At 32.5% G+C, this 18,581-nt stretch overlaps 3 protein-coding genes and 1 long non-coding RNA gene across 6 annotated transcripts in view; 2 read left to right on the top strand and 2 right to left on the bottom strand.

The window, feature by feature from the left end:
* The window catches only part of LOC138940309 (uncharacterized), a 160,154-nt gene that overhangs the window by 84,992 nt on the left and 56,581 nt on the right, over positions 1-18,581 (top strand). The window lies entirely within an intron of this gene.
* On the top strand, positions 579-3,620 carry Impe3 (Ecdysone-inducible gene E3). Its single transcript, XM_070308817.1, has 4 exons — positions 579-662; positions 1,683-1,763; positions 2,188-2,885; positions 3,230-3,620. Exons 1-4 carry the CDS (start codon positions 618-620, stop codon positions 3,609-3,611), a joined length of 1,206 nt encoding a protein of 401 aa, XP_070164918.1. The 5' UTR covers positions 579-617; the 3' UTR covers positions 3,612-3,620.
* On the bottom strand, positions 4,056-12,706 carry Naglu (N-acetyl-alpha-glucosaminidase). Of its 3 annotated transcripts, none has more exons than XM_070308877.1 (14): positions 12,607-12,706; positions 11,656-11,819; positions 11,371-11,549; positions 11,070-11,288; positions 10,748-10,975; positions 9,841-9,904; positions 9,625-9,770; positions 9,342-9,426; positions 8,825-8,974; positions 8,186-8,328; positions 7,840-7,999; positions 6,497-6,687; positions 5,882-6,267; positions 4,056-4,523 (listed from the first exon to the last, which is right to left on the bottom strand). In XM_070308877.1, exons 1-14 carry the CDS (start codon positions 12,692-12,694, stop codon positions 4,408-4,410), a joined length of 2,319 nt encoding a protein of 772 aa, XP_070164978.1. In that variant the 5' UTR covers positions 12,695-12,706; the 3' UTR covers positions 4,056-4,407. The 3 variants fall into 3 exon arrangements, with proteins under 3 accessions (XP_070164978.1, XP_070164976.1, XP_070164975.1); XM_070308874.1 differs by having other exon boundaries at positions 4,057-4,523; positions 11,656-11,909; positions 12,607-12,689; XM_070308875.1 differs by lacking the exons at positions 11,371-11,549; positions 11,656-11,819 and having other exon boundaries at positions 12,607-12,704.
* Positions 14,814-18,215, bottom strand: LOC138940263 (uncharacterized). The gene is made up of 6 exons (XM_070308989.1): positions 18,115-18,215; positions 16,772-16,932; positions 16,097-16,231; positions 15,681-15,897; positions 15,189-15,333; positions 14,814-15,009 (listed from the first exon to the last, which is right to left on the bottom strand). The coding sequence occupies exons 1-6, from the start codon at positions 18,203-18,205 to the stop codon at positions 14,814-14,816; spliced, it is 945 nt and encodes a 314-aa protein (XP_070165090.1). The 5' UTR covers positions 18,206-18,215.

The raw sequence follows: 18,581 nt of genomic DNA on the forward strand, positions 1-18,581 counted from the left end.
TGCATAGCGGAAAATACATTGACTTTTTGTATCAAGATGAGGATGGTATACCGATGACGATTTACAATCAGTCTAGACGTTACGGTGCGACTTATTACCGGCATCATCGAGCGTCGATTCGCGGACGCGTGTACGCTTGACCGGCTCGTCACGCAATTAACAATCCTGCACAGGGAACTGCTCGTTTACATACGCGATCGCGTAAGAATGTGGAGGTGTGCGACGTCGAGGACGACCTGGGACCGTTATGTCTTTTCAATACCAGTCTCGTCCCAACGGTCGTCTGCGAACCTCGAGATTGTGTACGCGAAAATTGCCGATTATTCGACGACTGTCTGCGACTTCGGAAATTTTGACCGAAAAAAAAAAAAATAAATAAAATATTTGAGATTGTTCGCGAAAGGCAATTATTTGCCTTGAACTTGAAATTTTTTCAAGAACAACGTGACATTTTTAAAATTGATTTTCGTGAATTTTCTTTTTATAAATAAATAAATTTTTTATTATTGAATTAATTAAGCTTATGTTAAAAAACATATAGCAGATCTGTGATATGGTGTACGTTTGAAGACGTGGAAATTATTTTGGATCAATAAAAAAAAAAAAAATTTCTGATCATGAAGATATTATGCAGTTTGATAGGGATTTTGATCCTTCGACAGGTAAGCGATATTTATTCTTAATACTGTGTAATTAATTTATTTGAATATATCGGTAATCAATATTGTCAGAGTAAGCTATTGCGTTATTTAACGTTACAGCATATAAAATAACAGAAAGTATGACTGTTTTGTCTTTTTTATATCTTAACAATACAATAGTTATTAGGTGTACAACTTTGCTTCCGCCGTTTTCCTATAGATGGCTTTAGCGGTAAGTAGTGGTCGAAATAAATAGATCATAGACGTCATGCGATAAACTTGGGCATCTGTCAACATAACTCCATAGAAACATTAGTCGATTTGTGTCCGCGTCATAAAGTTATTCTCGATTGAAAATGTCAGTTTACGAGCCAAATTCTCGTCATTTGCGGGAGGTTTTAATTTTCTGCCTCAATATGAAGAAATCTGCGGCTGAGGCTCATCGAATGCTCTCAAATACTTATGGTGAAGCCGCTATTGGTGAAAGAACGTGTCGTGAGTGGTTTCAACGCTTCAAGAACGGTGATTTTCACGTCGAAGACCGGCATAGCGGTGGAAGAGAGAAGGTTTTCGAAGATGCAGAATTGGAGGCATTACTTAACGAAGACTCGAGTCAAAGTCAAAAAGAATTGGCACGATCATTGGGAGTGGACAATACTTTGAATCATAAATGTATAACCAGTTTTTTACAATAAAGCCTCGAATTTCGGGAAAAAACGGCGGAAGCAAAGTTGTACACCTAATACGAATATTAGTTTGAGTAAAGATCATTTTATATCATTTATGTTTTTCTATTTATAAATCCAAAATATGTTTCTTTATTTATAAATGAATTCGTAATTTTAACTTTGCATGATTCTATATGTCATCCCCAATTCGCTCTTTGATATTTAAAATTATATTAATAATATATTCTCATTCGATTTGCTTTTGATAAACATGCGCGCTATAGTTATAAACGCGACTAACGGCTCGGAGAACTATATACGTATATTCACGCTCTTCAACGGAAATGTTAATTAAAATTCCTTACCGCTTCAGGCTATCGCCGGAATCGTTAGGAAGCCGCCGGCATTTTCAACACCAATATACTCGAATTCGTATCTCCCTGCCGCCATGCAGGTGAGTCACTTCGCTTAATTTTAATGAGAGATTCTGAACATTATGCTCTCGCGCGCGCAATAGTTGGGATATATATTTTACATGTTTAATGTTTCTTTGTTAATTCCTTATCACATATATCCAATCTTCTTATTCCACTTAATAGACTTTACTGGAATAGAGTAATATCAGAAACTTGACGAAATTAATATTTTTCTAGCAACATTTTTAATGTAAATAATAATTCTTTAATTTATATAAATTACAAGAATACATCGAAAATTTTTTAACAATTCTAATATAATTCTACAATATAAATTTATTCTCTCTAATATAATATAAAGTACGAAAAATTATTATATGGAATTATTTTATATTCGTTAAGTTTTTGAAGTACGAAAAAATATGGAAAAAACGCTGTTATAAAAATTTACTTCTAAATCAGGTAATTTTTCACACGGTCGAGCAATTGAAATTACTCCAAACGGAAGAAACATTGCAAGTATCGTTAGTAAGTAACCCGACATCGGCGACTCAATCAATGATATATCAACAATCGCAATCGACGATATCCATGGAGACTTCCATGATTACAACTGCTACAACCACAAAAGTATACGATGAGAAAATAGTAACTCCCGAAATATTAGCCTCGATTCCGGTGAGTCAGACATCGAGTCAAGGATCGTCCAAGATTTACGATGATCTTACAGAAGCGACTCAACACGCGGAAAGTTCGACTTTAAGTGGTTTGATTGACCATGAAGAGTCGTCTGAAATAAACGAAGAGATGGCTGAAATGAACTATGAAGTATCGGAAACAAATCACGAATTACCGGAGCCGGTGCAGGAGACTCAAGAATCGAATCAGGAGCTTCCAGAGAAGAATTTCAACGAAGAGTTCTCGCAGCACGACGATGTATCGCAACGGCAAACGACACAAATTTCTATCACAAAAGCTATGGATGGCGAGAAAAAGAAAGAACCGACCGTTGATAGCGTTGTGGACGAAATTTATGGAATCGTAAAAACTAGCACTTCCCCGTTCAGCAAGGAATCGGATATTACCGGCGAATCGAAAAGTGCGACGGGAATTTCAATCGAGAAAATGGAGACTATTGAGGATGAAGAAGAAGAAACGAGGTGATAACTATTTGCATTATAATGTCATTATCACAGAAACGATTGTTACATCCATTTCTGAAGAAAATTAATAGAATCCTATAAGAGCTATTTGACGTAACTGCCTAAAAGAAATATTTCTCTACATTGCGTGTATATTAATATCACGTTTAAATATTATATTAAATTTATCGATTCAAAAAAATCCTAAATGTAACAAAGAATGTATTGTATAATTTAATGTAATTGCTGCGCCGATCTAAAAGAACCTGAAGAAACATGAAAATGAATACTGACTAGATCTTAAAAAGTGTTAATAAAGAGCGATTTTTTAATGAACTTTGTTTGTGCCTTTGCCGCCACAGGTTCACTCTGTTGGGTGAGAAAGTGTCTCAAGTACCGCGGCCAAGTTTGAACAGCTACTTAAAGCGTACGAAAGTGCCAGTCAGACCGGCCCTTCAACAACTGGCGAATCTTTATGACGCTCTCAGCAAGGACGCGCGAAAGCAAGGATTCGCGCGCTTTGCCGGTTATTCGGACGAAATTTTGAAGAATCTGCGTTCATCAGCCGAGGGTGGTATCGGATCACAGCTGAAGAAGCTCCTAGAAAAAGTAACAGAACGGAACGAGCTCACCAGAGATGACGCAAAAATAAAGACGTTGCAAACGCTGCGCGATCTCGACGATCCTGCCAGCGCGCTCAACAAGGATTTGAGACGCCTGTTACCATTACGTTATATGCCCTGATTCCCCTCGACAGAAGAAATTTTTCTAATTCTCGTTTCTCTTTGAGAAATAGAGATATAAATAATTTTCTTGCAACGTAATTTATTTTGCTTATAAAGAAATAATTCTTATAATCTTTACATCCTTATGTATTATTAAAAAATATTTATTATAATAATGAATCTTTGATCTTGAAAAGCTCTGTTTCAGCAATTCAAGAGATATGGAAATGCATATATAATGCGGCTTATTAAGAATTATTTTATAAACTATAATTATTCTATAAATCATACATAAATTATTTTATAAGACATTGATATTATATTGGATATTTCTTGAGATATAAATTTTAATGAAAATATAAAATTTATTTATTGATTGAAACGCTTATTTGCATTTTTTCAGCATGGATATATATATATATATCAAAATTTACAATAAAATGTACAAAATTTCTTATATAGGTTTTTATATTCTAGCGGAAATCGGAGATTATAAGAAGATATCTGGCAACATTATATTTAATATATAGCAATGAAAGAAATTTATATATTAAATTATTGAAAATAAATAATGCATGTTCTAATTAATTTATATATATATATATATATTTAACTACATGGTATAAATTATATGCAAATATAATTGTCATTGTCATTGATACGTTTTTGCTTATTGATATTTTTATTTTACTAGAACTATTGGATAACTTTTAAGCTCATCAAACTCATTCAAGATTTGTAAAGATGTGTGTATGTGTGCTGTGTGTGTGCTGTGTGTGAATGTGAGTGTGTGTGTCTAAATAAACAAGACCGAATTATCTGTAATTCGTTTCCCAATATGGTTTGATATTTGATGATGATAATGATGATAATGGTGTTTCTTTATTATACCATTTTGAAACTAGTTTCATTGCTATATCGATAGTATCACCTGAAAAAAAAAAGTAAAATTTCAGATTTCTCGCAAGAAAGTATTAAAAAACGAGTAGTTAAATAAATATTTTTTATTTTATCTCTAATTATTTCTAAACACATTCATTATCTCTAATGCTTTAGATTTACATTATCTTTTTAATAGATAAAATTATATATAAAAGGTAACACTTCTCCGATTTTATCGCCACTTAAATATATTGTAGGGAAGATTCTTCTGAGTAATTCACCGCAAGAATTTATGGGGGACGGCATTAGTTTAGAAAATATAACAAATTAAAGTTTCATAGTTTTAATGCTTTTTCTATTATAAAATGAAGAAAAATCAAAGTTTGTTTACGTTGTATTTGTACAGAGTAGACGTGGAAGAAGTGTTTGTTTACATTTACGGGATAGGTCGTGGATATTTTATCAATAATGTATTTTATCTATTTCTCGCAGTTCGTTAACAGCTTTCAACATACGACTACAGAAATTTTTGAGTCATATCTTTAAAAATATTATTTATTGAATGCGTGGATGGGGGAAAGGCGGGGATAAAATTGAAAATAGATTTGGATCAGGTTGTATCTTCCGGAAGTGGAACCCCCCCATAGGAGGAGAGGGGTTGCCCACTCTGTCCTATATTTTATAAGGCGAAGCGAGGTCCCACAATTGTTGGTATCGATGGAAAAGTCTATGCGTAGATGCAGTGGGTTCCGCTCTCTCCCCCCTACGGGGCGGGGGGGGGGGGGCTCACTTCTGGAAGATCTAACCTAACTCAAACCTATTTCTGATTTAAAACTAAAATTTATGCTTCTGCTTATATTTCTATCCTCAACAAGACTTAGAAATTTATATAGTTGTGAGAAATAGGTGAAACACATTATTGACAAAATATCCATGAGTGTATACCTATCCCATAAATGCAAACGAACACTTTTTTCACGTCTACTCTACACGAATACAAATACAACGTAAAAAAATTTCGTTTTTCCTTATTTTATAATAGAAAAAGCATTAAAACTATGAGACTTTAATTTGTTATATCTCCCAAATTAATGCCGTCCCCCACAAATTTCTTGCGAGAAATTACTCAGAAGAACCTCCCCTACAATATATTTAAGTAGCGATAAAATCGGAGGTGTGTTACCTTTTATGCAGTTTTACCTTTTAATACTTTTTTGTATTTAAGTAACGAATCCATTAATATTAATATAAAATAAAGTAAACTTGATATATGTAACATTTTGATTCCGATTATCATCAATCACAGAGAAGTTGCGTTTAGAGAAATTAATAGTAAAAAAATGAAGATATTTGCCAGTAAAATAGGAACAGTTAATGCCGCATTTATGAACAATTGTTCCTATATACCTTTCGGTTCTATCGGATAAAGCTTCGTGGAAAATGTGAACGGCTGTTCGACTTCTTGAAATATCCTATTATTAATCTCAGTTGTATTGAGCTTAGTTTTCTGGACTAGCGATTTCTCGAGAGCATTCAGGAAGAGCTCCCATCTGGGCTTGAAATAATCCGCCATCACTCCAGACCATTGTTTATTCGCGTAGTCTCTGATCTCGCCGTTTGGGCCCCATAGGGTGATCTGATTTCTCGCATTGTATTCATAGGATTGCCTTTCCTCTTCGTCGATGGCCATATCTTTTGCTTGGGATAACCAGGTCCCTAGCAGAAAATTACTTCCTGATGCTAGAATAGATTCGAGATCATCGAAAAGTTCCAGCAAGGTGCTCGCGGATGATCTATAAAAATAACGTAAATAAAAATTTTAAATATAAATTACATTTTACAAGAGCTTATTATTATTATACAATAATAATCATGCTTATTAACTGTATTATAAATTTTATTCTAATCTCTTTTCTATCTTCGATCTTAGAGATTTTTATTTCATTTAACGTGAGAAAGGTAAAAATTTATGTAATAGAAGTTAAGAAAATAATGTCACGTGCATAACGTTAAAAGACTCACCGAAAGGCAGTAATATTCTTTTTTTTATAGGAATCTAATATAATCGTATATAGATCATCGGCTATTAGTTGGAGAGCCTGTCTAGTTACATCGACCACGTCATGTCTGTAGAGAGTATTATTTCTACTATTGTATCTCGCTTCTAAGAATAGATTCCACATATAATAGAAATCTTTTCGGTTATACCAAACCTATATATGAAAATACAAATCATTTTATATCATAATTTACAATTTTAATACGTAATATAATTACATTATAATATATTTTTTTGTCTCAATAATTAAACTTTATATTTTTATCTATTTTTTCATTTAATTGTATATTTCATTATGTTTATGTACATTAAGCTTTCGCATTTAATTGTCTATCTACAATACCAGGTATATAAATATGAAACCGGAATTTTTGTATAGAAAATATACATTTATTGTATGAAAATGATAAAAAATATTTTATTCCAAGTATTGCCCATTGCTAGCTATACATTTTTCCCATGTCTCTGACAATTTGTGGATGCCACGCCAAAAAAACTGTCGCTCCTTTGAGGCAAACCAGTCATCGAGCCATTTTCGTACATTTTCGTAAGAAGTGAAGCGCTGCTCAGCGAGTGCGTGTCCCATCGATGCAAATAAGTAGTAATCGGATGGAGCCAAGTCTGGTGAGTAAGCCGCATGCGAAAGTATTTCCCAACTAAACGCCTCAATTGTTTCCTTGACCGGTTTTGCTGTGTGTGATGGTGCATATGAAGCAAAATCACTTTGTGTCGCCTTTTTTGATATTCTGGTCGTTTTTCACGCAAAGCTTGATTCAAATCGAGTTGTTGTTGCGTTTGAGCGTCATCCTCATCCAACAATGTTTGCAATTCGCTGTCTTCAAACTTTTTCGGTGGTCTTTCACGTTCTTCGTTTCTCGCATCAAAATCGCCACTTTTGAATTTTTTAAACCACTCAAAGCACTGCGATTTACCAAGAGCATGCTCACCGTAAGCTTCGACAAGCATTCGATGCGATTCTGCAGCAGTTTTCTTCAAATGGTAACGGAAAATCAATGTTGTCCGCAAATCGTAGTTTCCAGGCACAAAATTCGACATGTTCAACGCTATTAAAAACAATGCTGTTGTATGAAACTTGTATTGTTGTGAGTTGAAAATCTTTATCAGATGTCAAAACAAGAAAATGGTTCCAATGACGCGGTTTGACGGTAACTACATTGACAGCTAGGACCATCTATGGGCAAATTCCAGTTTCATATTTATATACCTGGTATATTGGAAATACGCTTGCGGAAAGCTGTATCGATCCATGCGCATCAATCACAATTTTTAATATGTGTGTCTATACCCATGATAAAATATTTAAACTTGGTCGTCTGGTAATGACATAATGTCCTCTGATTTTTTGTGTACCGATAAAATTATAAACTGTTCTGCCAAGGTATTGCCAAAAATCCATCGCATAGCCATTCCATGCGCCATATCTTCGGACAGCATAATTTTCGAACCTATCGATCAACAATCTTGTATTAATTTAATTAATTGAACGAGCTTTTAATTAACGAGTTCTTTACGTAACTCCGTAGACTCTGTGGATAGATTATCGAGACACGGTAAAGCTTTAAGAACCCTTCGAAAAAAATCTGTTATTGCACGCAACGTGCATAGGAATTGCACGAGGCACGCGTTCTCACCAAGCACAAAGGTCGACGGGCTCGTGACTATACGCCATTTGATTCATCAATTCATAAATCACGTAGTTCTGGTTGATGCCCTCGGGTGTCAGACCGGTTCCCACCATCGTACTGCCATTCATATTCCTACCTTCGAACGTGCGCTAAAGAAAGAATAGACTAAATATCCCACAACTTATGTTCTATCTAACTCGCCATCTTAACTAAAGAATATGTGACAGTTTATTAAGATTTGATTTGTAACAAAGTATCTTAGGTAAAAAATTAAAAATCGATAAGGCTTACACATGTTTGATCATACCGTGGTTCAAGTAATGTTTTTTATGCATAAGGAATTATTTATTTTCTAATATATTATACCAAGAGAGATTATATCAAGAGAGAGAGAGAGAGAGATCATTAAAAGTCAAGATACACTAATCATTGTTTTGGAGAAAATCTAATACATTCGGTGAAAATTATAGAAAAAAATCAAAATTGTTACTAATTATAAGAAACTATATTCCTCAAATTGTGATAATTTCATGCTGACAACGTTATCATGGCACGCTGGATGATATAGCAGAGAAAAAAAATCGAATACTTAGTTTTTTAACGAAGAGAAGAGCAGCTTAAGAAAATTATAGATTTTCTACGTACTTGATTAATGATCTCTGCGGATCCAAACATTCCCAAGGTGCCACCAAAGTTGTGTAGCATGCACCATATAAATGGTTGACCATAATATGAGTTTAATCGGCTGTATTGTGGAAATTGTTCCGATTGCAAATCCAATATCAACATCCGTCCCTGCGTATATGTGTGATTAATTTTAACATATGTAGTATTTTGAAATAGAATGCGCGATTTAAGATTATTATAATATATATCGGCATGTACTTTTTATTCAGAGTATTGAGAGAAAAAATATATTCAATAATATTATTTTATGTGTTCTGACGGAGTTCTACTTTTTGTATTTTAAATATGTGATCAGTCAAACACGTTAAAGTGATACGTTAAATTAATTACATCATGAATATTTTATAAATTTATGAGAACAAAACATACAAGAAAGATATTTCTATTTTATTGTTTTGTAGTAATTATTTGTTTATGTATTATAATTATGATCGAAGCACGATTAATATTTTTTCTATTAATAATCCAAGCTTACCGTAGGTACCGAGGTCAGAAAGGATTTCACTCTAGGCTTCGTCCAGAAGTTGAAATCGTGCACGAACAGCCAAGCTTGCATCAACCTTGAAAAATCGCGTATGATATATTTTATATAACATTATTATATATATATATATATATATATATATATATATATATATATAATATACATTTAAATATAAAATACTCTGAATCCGAAAGCAATCTAATTATAAATGGCAATGTATATTAAATTATTTGTTGAACAAACTTGAACTAGCTTTTATTAATTAATTGCTTACCATATCGCTTTAGAATCGATCGTGTTCATAGCCGCGAAAATTTCTTGGCCGACGTTTTTCAAATAGATAAGTTCAGTGCTACCGGGCTCGTTCTCGTTAAAAGTATCGCAATTGTAAATGTGATCGGTACCGAATTCGTCGATATACTGCAGCAATAAAACATTCATGTTTCTCCCTGTCTCGTTAGTTGTCTCTATCGAAATTATTTTAACTTACCATTTTTAAGAACTTTTCTCCAACGATGCGAAATAGCGGATCCATCGGTTCTAACAAATAAGGACTGGGAAAAAAAAAATTTGTTTCTACTAACTTAATTTTATAATAATTAGGTACGATTTTACTTTGAATATACTTCTATGGCAAATATGCAATACTCTTTTATCTATATTTTCAGAGCTTTTTTTAATCGTATTTATATTTTATGAATCATCGTAATACACGAAATATGCAACATCTTATATTATTAGGTGTACAACTTTGCTTCCGCCGTTTTCCTATAGATGGCTTTAGCGGTAAGTAGTGGTCGAAATAAATAGATCATAGACGTCATGCGATAAACTTGGGCATCTGTCAACATAACCCCATAGAAACATTAGTCGATTTGTGTCTGCGTAATAAAGTTATTCTCGATTGAAAATGTCAGTTTACGAGCCAAATTCTCGTCATTTGCGGGAAGTTTTAATTTTCTGCTTCAATATGAAGAAATCTGCGGCTGAGGCTCATCGAATGCTCTCAAATACTTATGGTGAAGCCGCTATTAGTGAAAGAACGTGTCGTGAGTGGTTTCAACGCTTCAAGAACGGTGAGTTTCACGTCGAAGACCGGCATAGCGGTGGAAGAGAGAAGATTCTCGAAGATGCAGAATTGGAGGCATTACTTAATGAAGACTCGAGTCAAAGTCAAAAAGAATTGGCACGATCATTGGGAGTGGCTCAACAAGCAATTTCAAAACGAATCATAAATGTATAACCAGTTTTTTACAATAAAGCCTCGAATTTCGGGAAAAAAACGGCGAAAGCAAAGCTGTACACCTAATATATGACTAATCATTTTTAAGATTATTATTGGAGGAGGAGAATAGAAACAGAGAAGGCGAGATATAATTAAATTACTTCGACCATACCAACAATATTTGTCTTCGAACTTGTTCCAAGGATCAATCTTCGTCATATTAGCGTTTGGAAAGAGTCTGGCGAAAGCTCGTGGTACATGACCAGCGAAAGCTGGTAGTACTGGAACGATTCCGAGATCTCTCATTCTTCGAAGAATCTGATGTTGTAGACGTATAGTACGATTGTGCCAATTTGTTGATAATGGTCCGCCAAAGCCACGAATATTGCCCATCCTCGTCCTGAAATATTGCAATAAATATATTACATCTTCTGCATAAAAAATTTCAAAAATTAAAAATAGATGGATATACTCCCGACCAGGGAATACCATACCAAGGTAAGAACGCAGGACCACCCAAATGCTCATCGATTTCTTCTTTCGTGAGATTCAATTCTTGATACAGTCTTTGCCAGATCGCCTCTTGCGCAGTAAAAGCGAGAGCGAGATTGATCCCATTAAGAGCCATCCAGTCGATATTTCTCTCCCATTGCTCCCACTGCCACCAGACCGAACTATAACCCACAGTGCACACGTTCTGATAATATCTGAATCTGAAAAATGAAATACTGTAAATATATGCACTGTCGTAGAACCAGATATCAAATTATCACGAAATTTCACAAGTCATATCACCTGTCGTTAGATGTAATTTTAACTTGAACTTTTGGCAATTTCTTAGGCAGAGTAATCTGTGCACCGTCCCACGATATATGAACATTGCAATAGTGCTTCAAATAAAAATGCAAGCCCCAAGTGATCGCCACTCCAGAAGTACCACGAATTTCAATTTCATCTAGATCATTTTTTCTTATCTGTGAGAAGAGAGATAAATCGGAGTATCGAATTATTTCTCTGTGTAAATAAGTATTTACATTATATAAATCAACACACAATTGCACTCGAAAGTAAATGTTATACCGTGAAAGTATCTTTGCCAATGGGACCTAAATTATTGTCCAACATCATAATAAATAATTTAGATATCTCCTTGCCCAGTAGTCTTTCCGCGACATCTTTAGCTGCTTTCGTCTGAATTTCCGGCGTGGTGTCCGATTTTATATGGCCCAAAGTAGACTGAAACGCTACTTATATTTTCAGTCATTATTAGATTTAGAGTGCCATTTTGCGAAAAGAGTCCGCAAATTATTGTGAACGGATGAGGAATGCTAAGCCTGTTGATCGAATTTATTAATTGGAGTGCAATTTTTCAATATTTTTCACTATTTTTTGCAGAAAATTAAAGCAAAAATTTTGTAGAACCAAAGTATTTCTGGTTTGGATAAAATAACATTATATTACATAAGAATTTTTCACAAAAAATTTCTTTGGCGTGTGCACTTGGCGCCTTTTTTTTTTTTTTTTTTTTTTTTTTTTTTTTTTTTTTTTTTTAAATAAGTTTTTAACGGTTATATTATTTATTCACATCATCATTTTTTATTATATATTATAATATTATTATAATATATAATAACGTACATTTTTCCAATCATGGAGAAGACACGGACGTTTCTTAATTAATTAATAGTAAATTTCCTTTTTCTAACTTTACAATGTGATCTCTCGATTCATAGAACAATTAAAGCAAACGTGAGCACACTTTATATAATTCAAACTCAATTTATTGATCAAGCCTAATAAGAACTCGATCATTTCAATCGTTATTAAGGTCCGATAATTTAATTGCACTCAACTGGCCGATTCACGTATAGATACACGGGATGCCTTACTGCTATTGCGCGTGACTTGAGACACTACCGTGTCTCTTGATATTTTATTTGCTGACATGTTATATCTATATTTTAAACAGTTTTATATTTGTTTTCTTTTACAAAAAAAAAAAAAAGAACAAATTTCATCAATTTTACTCACCGTCCGGCTTGTAACATTGACCAGACGACACAAACAGTCCAAATATTATAATAGATAATTGTAACCATAGTGCTACAGTAGCATCCATCCTGATAAACTTCAGCACGACGACTGACCTGACGAACATAAAAGTAGAAAGATAAAAAGAATGTAAGAATGTGTTGTATATGTTAAAGCGTATTCACACATCCCCACTCTTGCTTCTTATCTAATCAAACCATAACAACCGTCAATGACTCTCGACAATACAATTACATTCATGAAACGGTTACACTAGGGCCATTAAACTTGAGGCCACCAAATTCCTATGTAATTTTGCGTGACCAACATTTATTGCGCTCTTTGAGATATGTTCTCTGGTAAAATGGAACTAAATATCAATATGCCGATATATAATAATTTATTAATTCAATTCATTTACGATACATAACGCATGAGAATCCCGATAAGTAGATCTAATATGATTGTATACGTATATTATTGTTATAAAAATTATCATTGTTATTTAAAAAAAATTTTTTTTCTTTTTATAATACTTATATAGGTGTTTCAGAACAACCCGCCATCCTTAAAATGACGTATTCCTGATACGATTCTATTACCCGTATTCATAGTCCTTCCTTATTTTAAGGACGGAGGAAGCCTCCATGAAGGATTCCTTGAATCTGCAAGGCCACCTTGTTTCATAGATGGACCTCGAGTCTCCCTTTCAGAAGGAAGGAATATTTTAGGGATTTTTAGTGACCGACTGGAGGCAGCACCGTTTTATGCTGCCTGCAACTAATTTCATATAATACATATGAAAACTTTTTCGTATCTTCAAAAAATTCCACGGGATTTTCCCAATCGCGAATGTATCTTTTCGGAATCTGCCACAGAATCCGATTCTCTGGATTTTCGTCTTCAAATCCATCGTCAGAATCATTTAAAAATTCATTGTCCATTATCCCTTTTTCCTTTATACACTTTCAGTTTGAGAGCGCGACAACAAATAACCACAAAACCACAAATGTAACGAAACTAACTTTTGGAGGTTATATTTGGTTATATTCTGCGTATCGTCTGCTAAAAAGGTCGCATCACTCCTCAAGGGAACTCGTGGCCTTCCTTGAGATAAGGGAGCCAGTAAGATTCCTTGTTCGGTCAAGGAAAGTTTATGAAACGTGGAACGAGGAACAAGGAATCCTTATTCCTCAAGGACGGACTATGAATACGGGTATATGAACGATTTTTCCTTTACCAAAATTTGAATTGAAGCGTAATTTTTGAGTTATAAGTAAAAATAGTTAGCAAATCACGCGTCGAGTACAGAAAGCAGGCAGGAGCGGCGCAACGCTCGGGAATATGTCATTTTAAGGATGGAAGGTTGTTCTGAAACACCCTGTACAATGAAATGTTTAATAAGAAAAAGAAAAATCGTAAAGATTCTCTCGTTTGTCGTTAAAAAACTTGGAATATTTTAATTTTATAAATATAAATACAATACTTTGAAGGAAGTAATTGAAAATTACGCGCATTGCAAGGTATTAAAGTAATAATAATAGATAATAAATAGATTCAGGGTCACAGAGTCTTTTCATTTATATTGATAATTAAAATTAATTGGCCACTTTGACGTTTAATTTCACTGTGGACTTATTCACTACTGTCACACCGATTGGAAGCAAAACCTTGTAATTTTATCATCTGTCTAGAAAATTTCTAATACATGGAAGAAAGTTTAAAAAGACTTATTTATTTCAGTGTCTTGTTTGGTGTGTCATAATGTTGATGTTAAAACTTATATTTTTTATAAATGCCATTAAATAATGCGATATTATAATACTAGTTTTTTTTTTTTTTTTTTTTTTTTTTTTTTTTTTTTTTTTTTGTTAAATGGCATAATTAAATTATCAATATGAGATATGAAATCATCGATGTAAGATTTGACAAAAAATGAAGAATAGATTTATTTACAAAATTTATTCAGTATAGCGATTAAAAAGCGTATAAAATATTTAAATAATGTTTTAATAGTTTATAATTACGTATAATTGTTACAGGATGTATAATAATGTCTATCAAAAATGCAATTCAACACTTAAGATATAATTATCTATTCTTTACAATAATTCTTTGTAAATGGACTGCTACCGATTTGATTACTGATTTTGCCTTAATAAGAGATTGATTTATTATTAATTATTTTTCTATCCAAGGATATGCGATTAATTGTTCTCGTGATTGACAGTGTGTAAAAGTTGTAAATTCTTGTGTGCGGAAAATAGCTGGCTCAAAGCAGGAATATAGTAATCAGGATAAGTATCAATGTTTTTTTGCGCTTTTTCCAGAGAATCACTTCCCGTACCGACGAAAAGCTTCTTAAATCCACACATAGAGGCAAATCTCATGTCTTGATCAACCCTAAATTCATATATACGAATTAATACAGCGTTTTCTTTCACGAGATGAATGTTTAAATAATGATATTGATGTGTAACACATATATATATAACTGTATATATATATTTTAAGAATTTAATATGAATAACGTGTCAAAAAAAAAAGAAAGTATAACGAATCCTATTACTATGTTTACTCACGTGTCACCGATGAACAAACATCTTTGTGGATCGGTCACATTGCATGTATCTAAAATGTAATCTTTTAAAGTTTGGCTAGGTTTGCCACATAGAATCGGTTTTCTTCCGCTTTGTGCGCTGATAAGGTGTATGAATGGTCCAGGACCTGATTAAACGAAAAAAAGAAAAAGGAATATATATATATATATATATATAAATTCAAAAATATTCTCTGTAAAAAATTTTTTTTATTTTTTTTATTTTTTATGCCAAATATATATGTAGTTCTTATATTTTGTTGTACGTAATAAAAATTCTTATGTATAATATTATTTTTTTATGTATAATATTAATTATTTTTCTCTTTATAAATATATGAGAAGCAGTTGCTTTTTTTATGTTAAGGAATATGCGTATTATGATGATTACAAACTTGCAATTAATAAGTAATGTAAATATTTTTATAAGGGAATATGTTTACATTCTTTATAATAACGGTATTAATATACTCACCTAAGATCCTTATTTTAGAAGGTACTGATTCTATGTGTATCCAATTTTCCATTGCCCCTCCTATGTACAACACATCCTTACGTTGAAGGCATGATATGGCCAAAGCTAATTTTGACCAATTGCACTTACTATCGAAATCACAGATTACAGCTTTAACGGATGGTCGGTCCAAGACGCCCTTTATAGTCGCAATTACTTTTTTATCGTAAATTTGTGGCTGCGAAAATGGTTTGGAATGAAAATTGAATTGAATTTGTTGTCGTAAATTTCATGTAGTTTTATTCAAATCAGAATTTTTGGATTGGTAAAAAGTTATCTTTTCAATTAACCTTCATGTTGGCGAAATATTATCTGTACGAAACTTATTATTTATATCGGAAAAATTCAGAAATGAACTCTTTTATTTATTTACTCACTTCTTCTTCTATTTGTATTCCTGCTTTTTTCAATGCCTTCTGCGATTCATCCGAAACGATGGCGAAAACCTTACCGTGAAAATCCATCTTATTCAAATACCAGATAATCACTTTGACGATATTAATTACATGATCCTGTAACATTAGCGTCTCTGTTATTTTTTGGCATTTCTAAAAATACTGATTATGATATTTTTTACATTATATCATGTCGCACACATTTATACATTAATAATATTACTCTTTCATGATATAATAGCCTTAATTATATATATATATATTTTTTTTTTTTTATTTATTATCAGCAACTATTACTGAGAATAATGAACTGAATATTTATTTGTTATTAATAATAAAACTTAGATAATATGCAGTGCATTTGGTACATTATTGAATTGTATTACATAGATTAATTATAAATGTAAAGACTAATTGGGTATAAGAATATAAATTTTAAGAATTTAGTTTTGATATTTATGTCTCCAACTTTAAGAGGGATATAAATCACAGGCTGTTTTTCTAATAGAGAGATTGATAATAAGAAAAAGATCGTTAATTACTATAAATTCCGTATACATATATACGAACAAAATGATCATCGAATAAACCGACCGGATAAAATATATAAAAAAAAAAAAACCCACACACACACACACACACATTTTGCATACTCACTGAAGTCAAATACAAACAAGCACATCGAGCTCTATCACAATAAGTTTGATCCGCATTCTCAGTATTATTCGTTACCAAATATATCTTCTTTCCCAATTTTTGCAATATCGCTAAAGATTCAAAAGCGCCCTCGATAGGATGATTAAGTTGCCACACAACTCCTATATGACAAATAAGTAAATATTTTCTTTATACATTATTCATTACTTCTGAATTGATAGTCCATGCATGTACATGAAATCGCTCCACGACACGTCTTCTTTCTATAAAATTATCCTGACAAACGTACATTGTAGAGATATTATCAACTTTTTCAAGAATCTTCAAAAAGTAGTGAAATTGTGTAAAATGATCAATTTGGCTCGCAAGCTTTTGCATTACAATCAGAGAATAGAAAATATTCTATTTAATACGGAATGTATTAAAATTTAACAATTAAGAGATTTTTTTGCATATTTTATTTCTTAATTAACGGATTGGCCAAGATATAGGAGCTTGGTATGATCGCCATAACTTTGGCCCCTCGAAATGTAAGTGATTTTCGGAGACATTTTTGACGAAGAACGCGAAAAAAAAATAATAAAAAAATTCTAGAGTCAATAGTTTGCAAGATGTAGCAATAATATGAATATTTTATAAAACGTAAAATTTGAATTTTAATAAGAGAAAAAATTATCAAAAAATATTTCATTGGAACAGAAATCATAACAAACAATTATGTAAATAGAACACATCATGAATTTTTTCTATTACCCATGTACATTTAATAGAACGTATTAGCTTAGTACATTTCTTTCAGGGTGGAGGGTGCAGAGAGAGAGAAGCAGAGCCCCTCCCTCGCACACGCATTCGATTTATTACACATGAATAAATAATGGTATCCGAAAATTAGATATAATTCATGGAAATTGTTTTGTTAATAATTTTTTAATAAACAACGATGGTATATTGTAACTATTTTCCCCGTGTTTTTCGTCAAAAGCGCCTAAGAAAACCACTTACATTTTGACAGGCTAAAATTATCGTCCTAGGAGCTTGATTGCCTACGATACTAATTATTTTGTAAAGACTCTTAAAAAGAATTTAATTTATTTAATAATTCAAAAATGACAGACAAAATAATACGGAAATAAGAAAGAATGTAATGCAGCGTAAATAACTTTCAAATATCTTTAATTAAAATCTCTTGTTCATCATAATATTCATCGAATCAAATAATTTTTTTTTATATATTTTTCAATATTACCAAAAATAGCAGACACTTCAAATGTTCAAATTAAGTGAAACAACCTATAGTTTTAGAAATATACCAATAGTAAATTTTTTCGTTGATTGTAACTCACCATCGATGTCGGATAGAACTATGTCGAAAGACATTAAAAACTCCTGCAATTTTTCAACCGAAAACTTGCTAAGATCTTTGGTCTTTGACATGGTAAGCTGATTGTATTTTTAAATACGTTTAACAGTGGTTATTTTCTCTCTAAAGTTCTTCTGATTCTAGCTTTATTAGTGTATCTTATTTCGTAGGCGATGCGGGACTTTCTGACTCGGTTAACCTTTCGGAGGCTGTTTTTAAAGACTAGTGGTTCGTTACATTATCTAAACGATTGTCAAAACAGCATAAATATAAAAGAGGTTGAGTATTCAAGTTATGATAACATCGCAGACATCTAAAGATCAGTTCTGTATTTATAAGTAATATTTTTCTGCGGTATTTATATTTAAATTTACCTACCTACATGACATTACAAAGTCTTTTGAATGTCAATAATTAATTGCTTTTTTCGGCGTAGACCAAATTAATTTT

Source organism: Polyergus mexicanus, unplaced genomic scaffold (genome assembly GCF_030449975.1).
Source record: "Polyergus mexicanus isolate NDT 795.1 unplaced genomic scaffold, iyPolMexi1.0 SCAF_16, whole genome shotgun sequence".
Taxonomy (NCBI): Eukaryota; Metazoa; Arthropoda; class Insecta; order Hymenoptera; family Formicidae; genus Polyergus; species Polyergus mexicanus.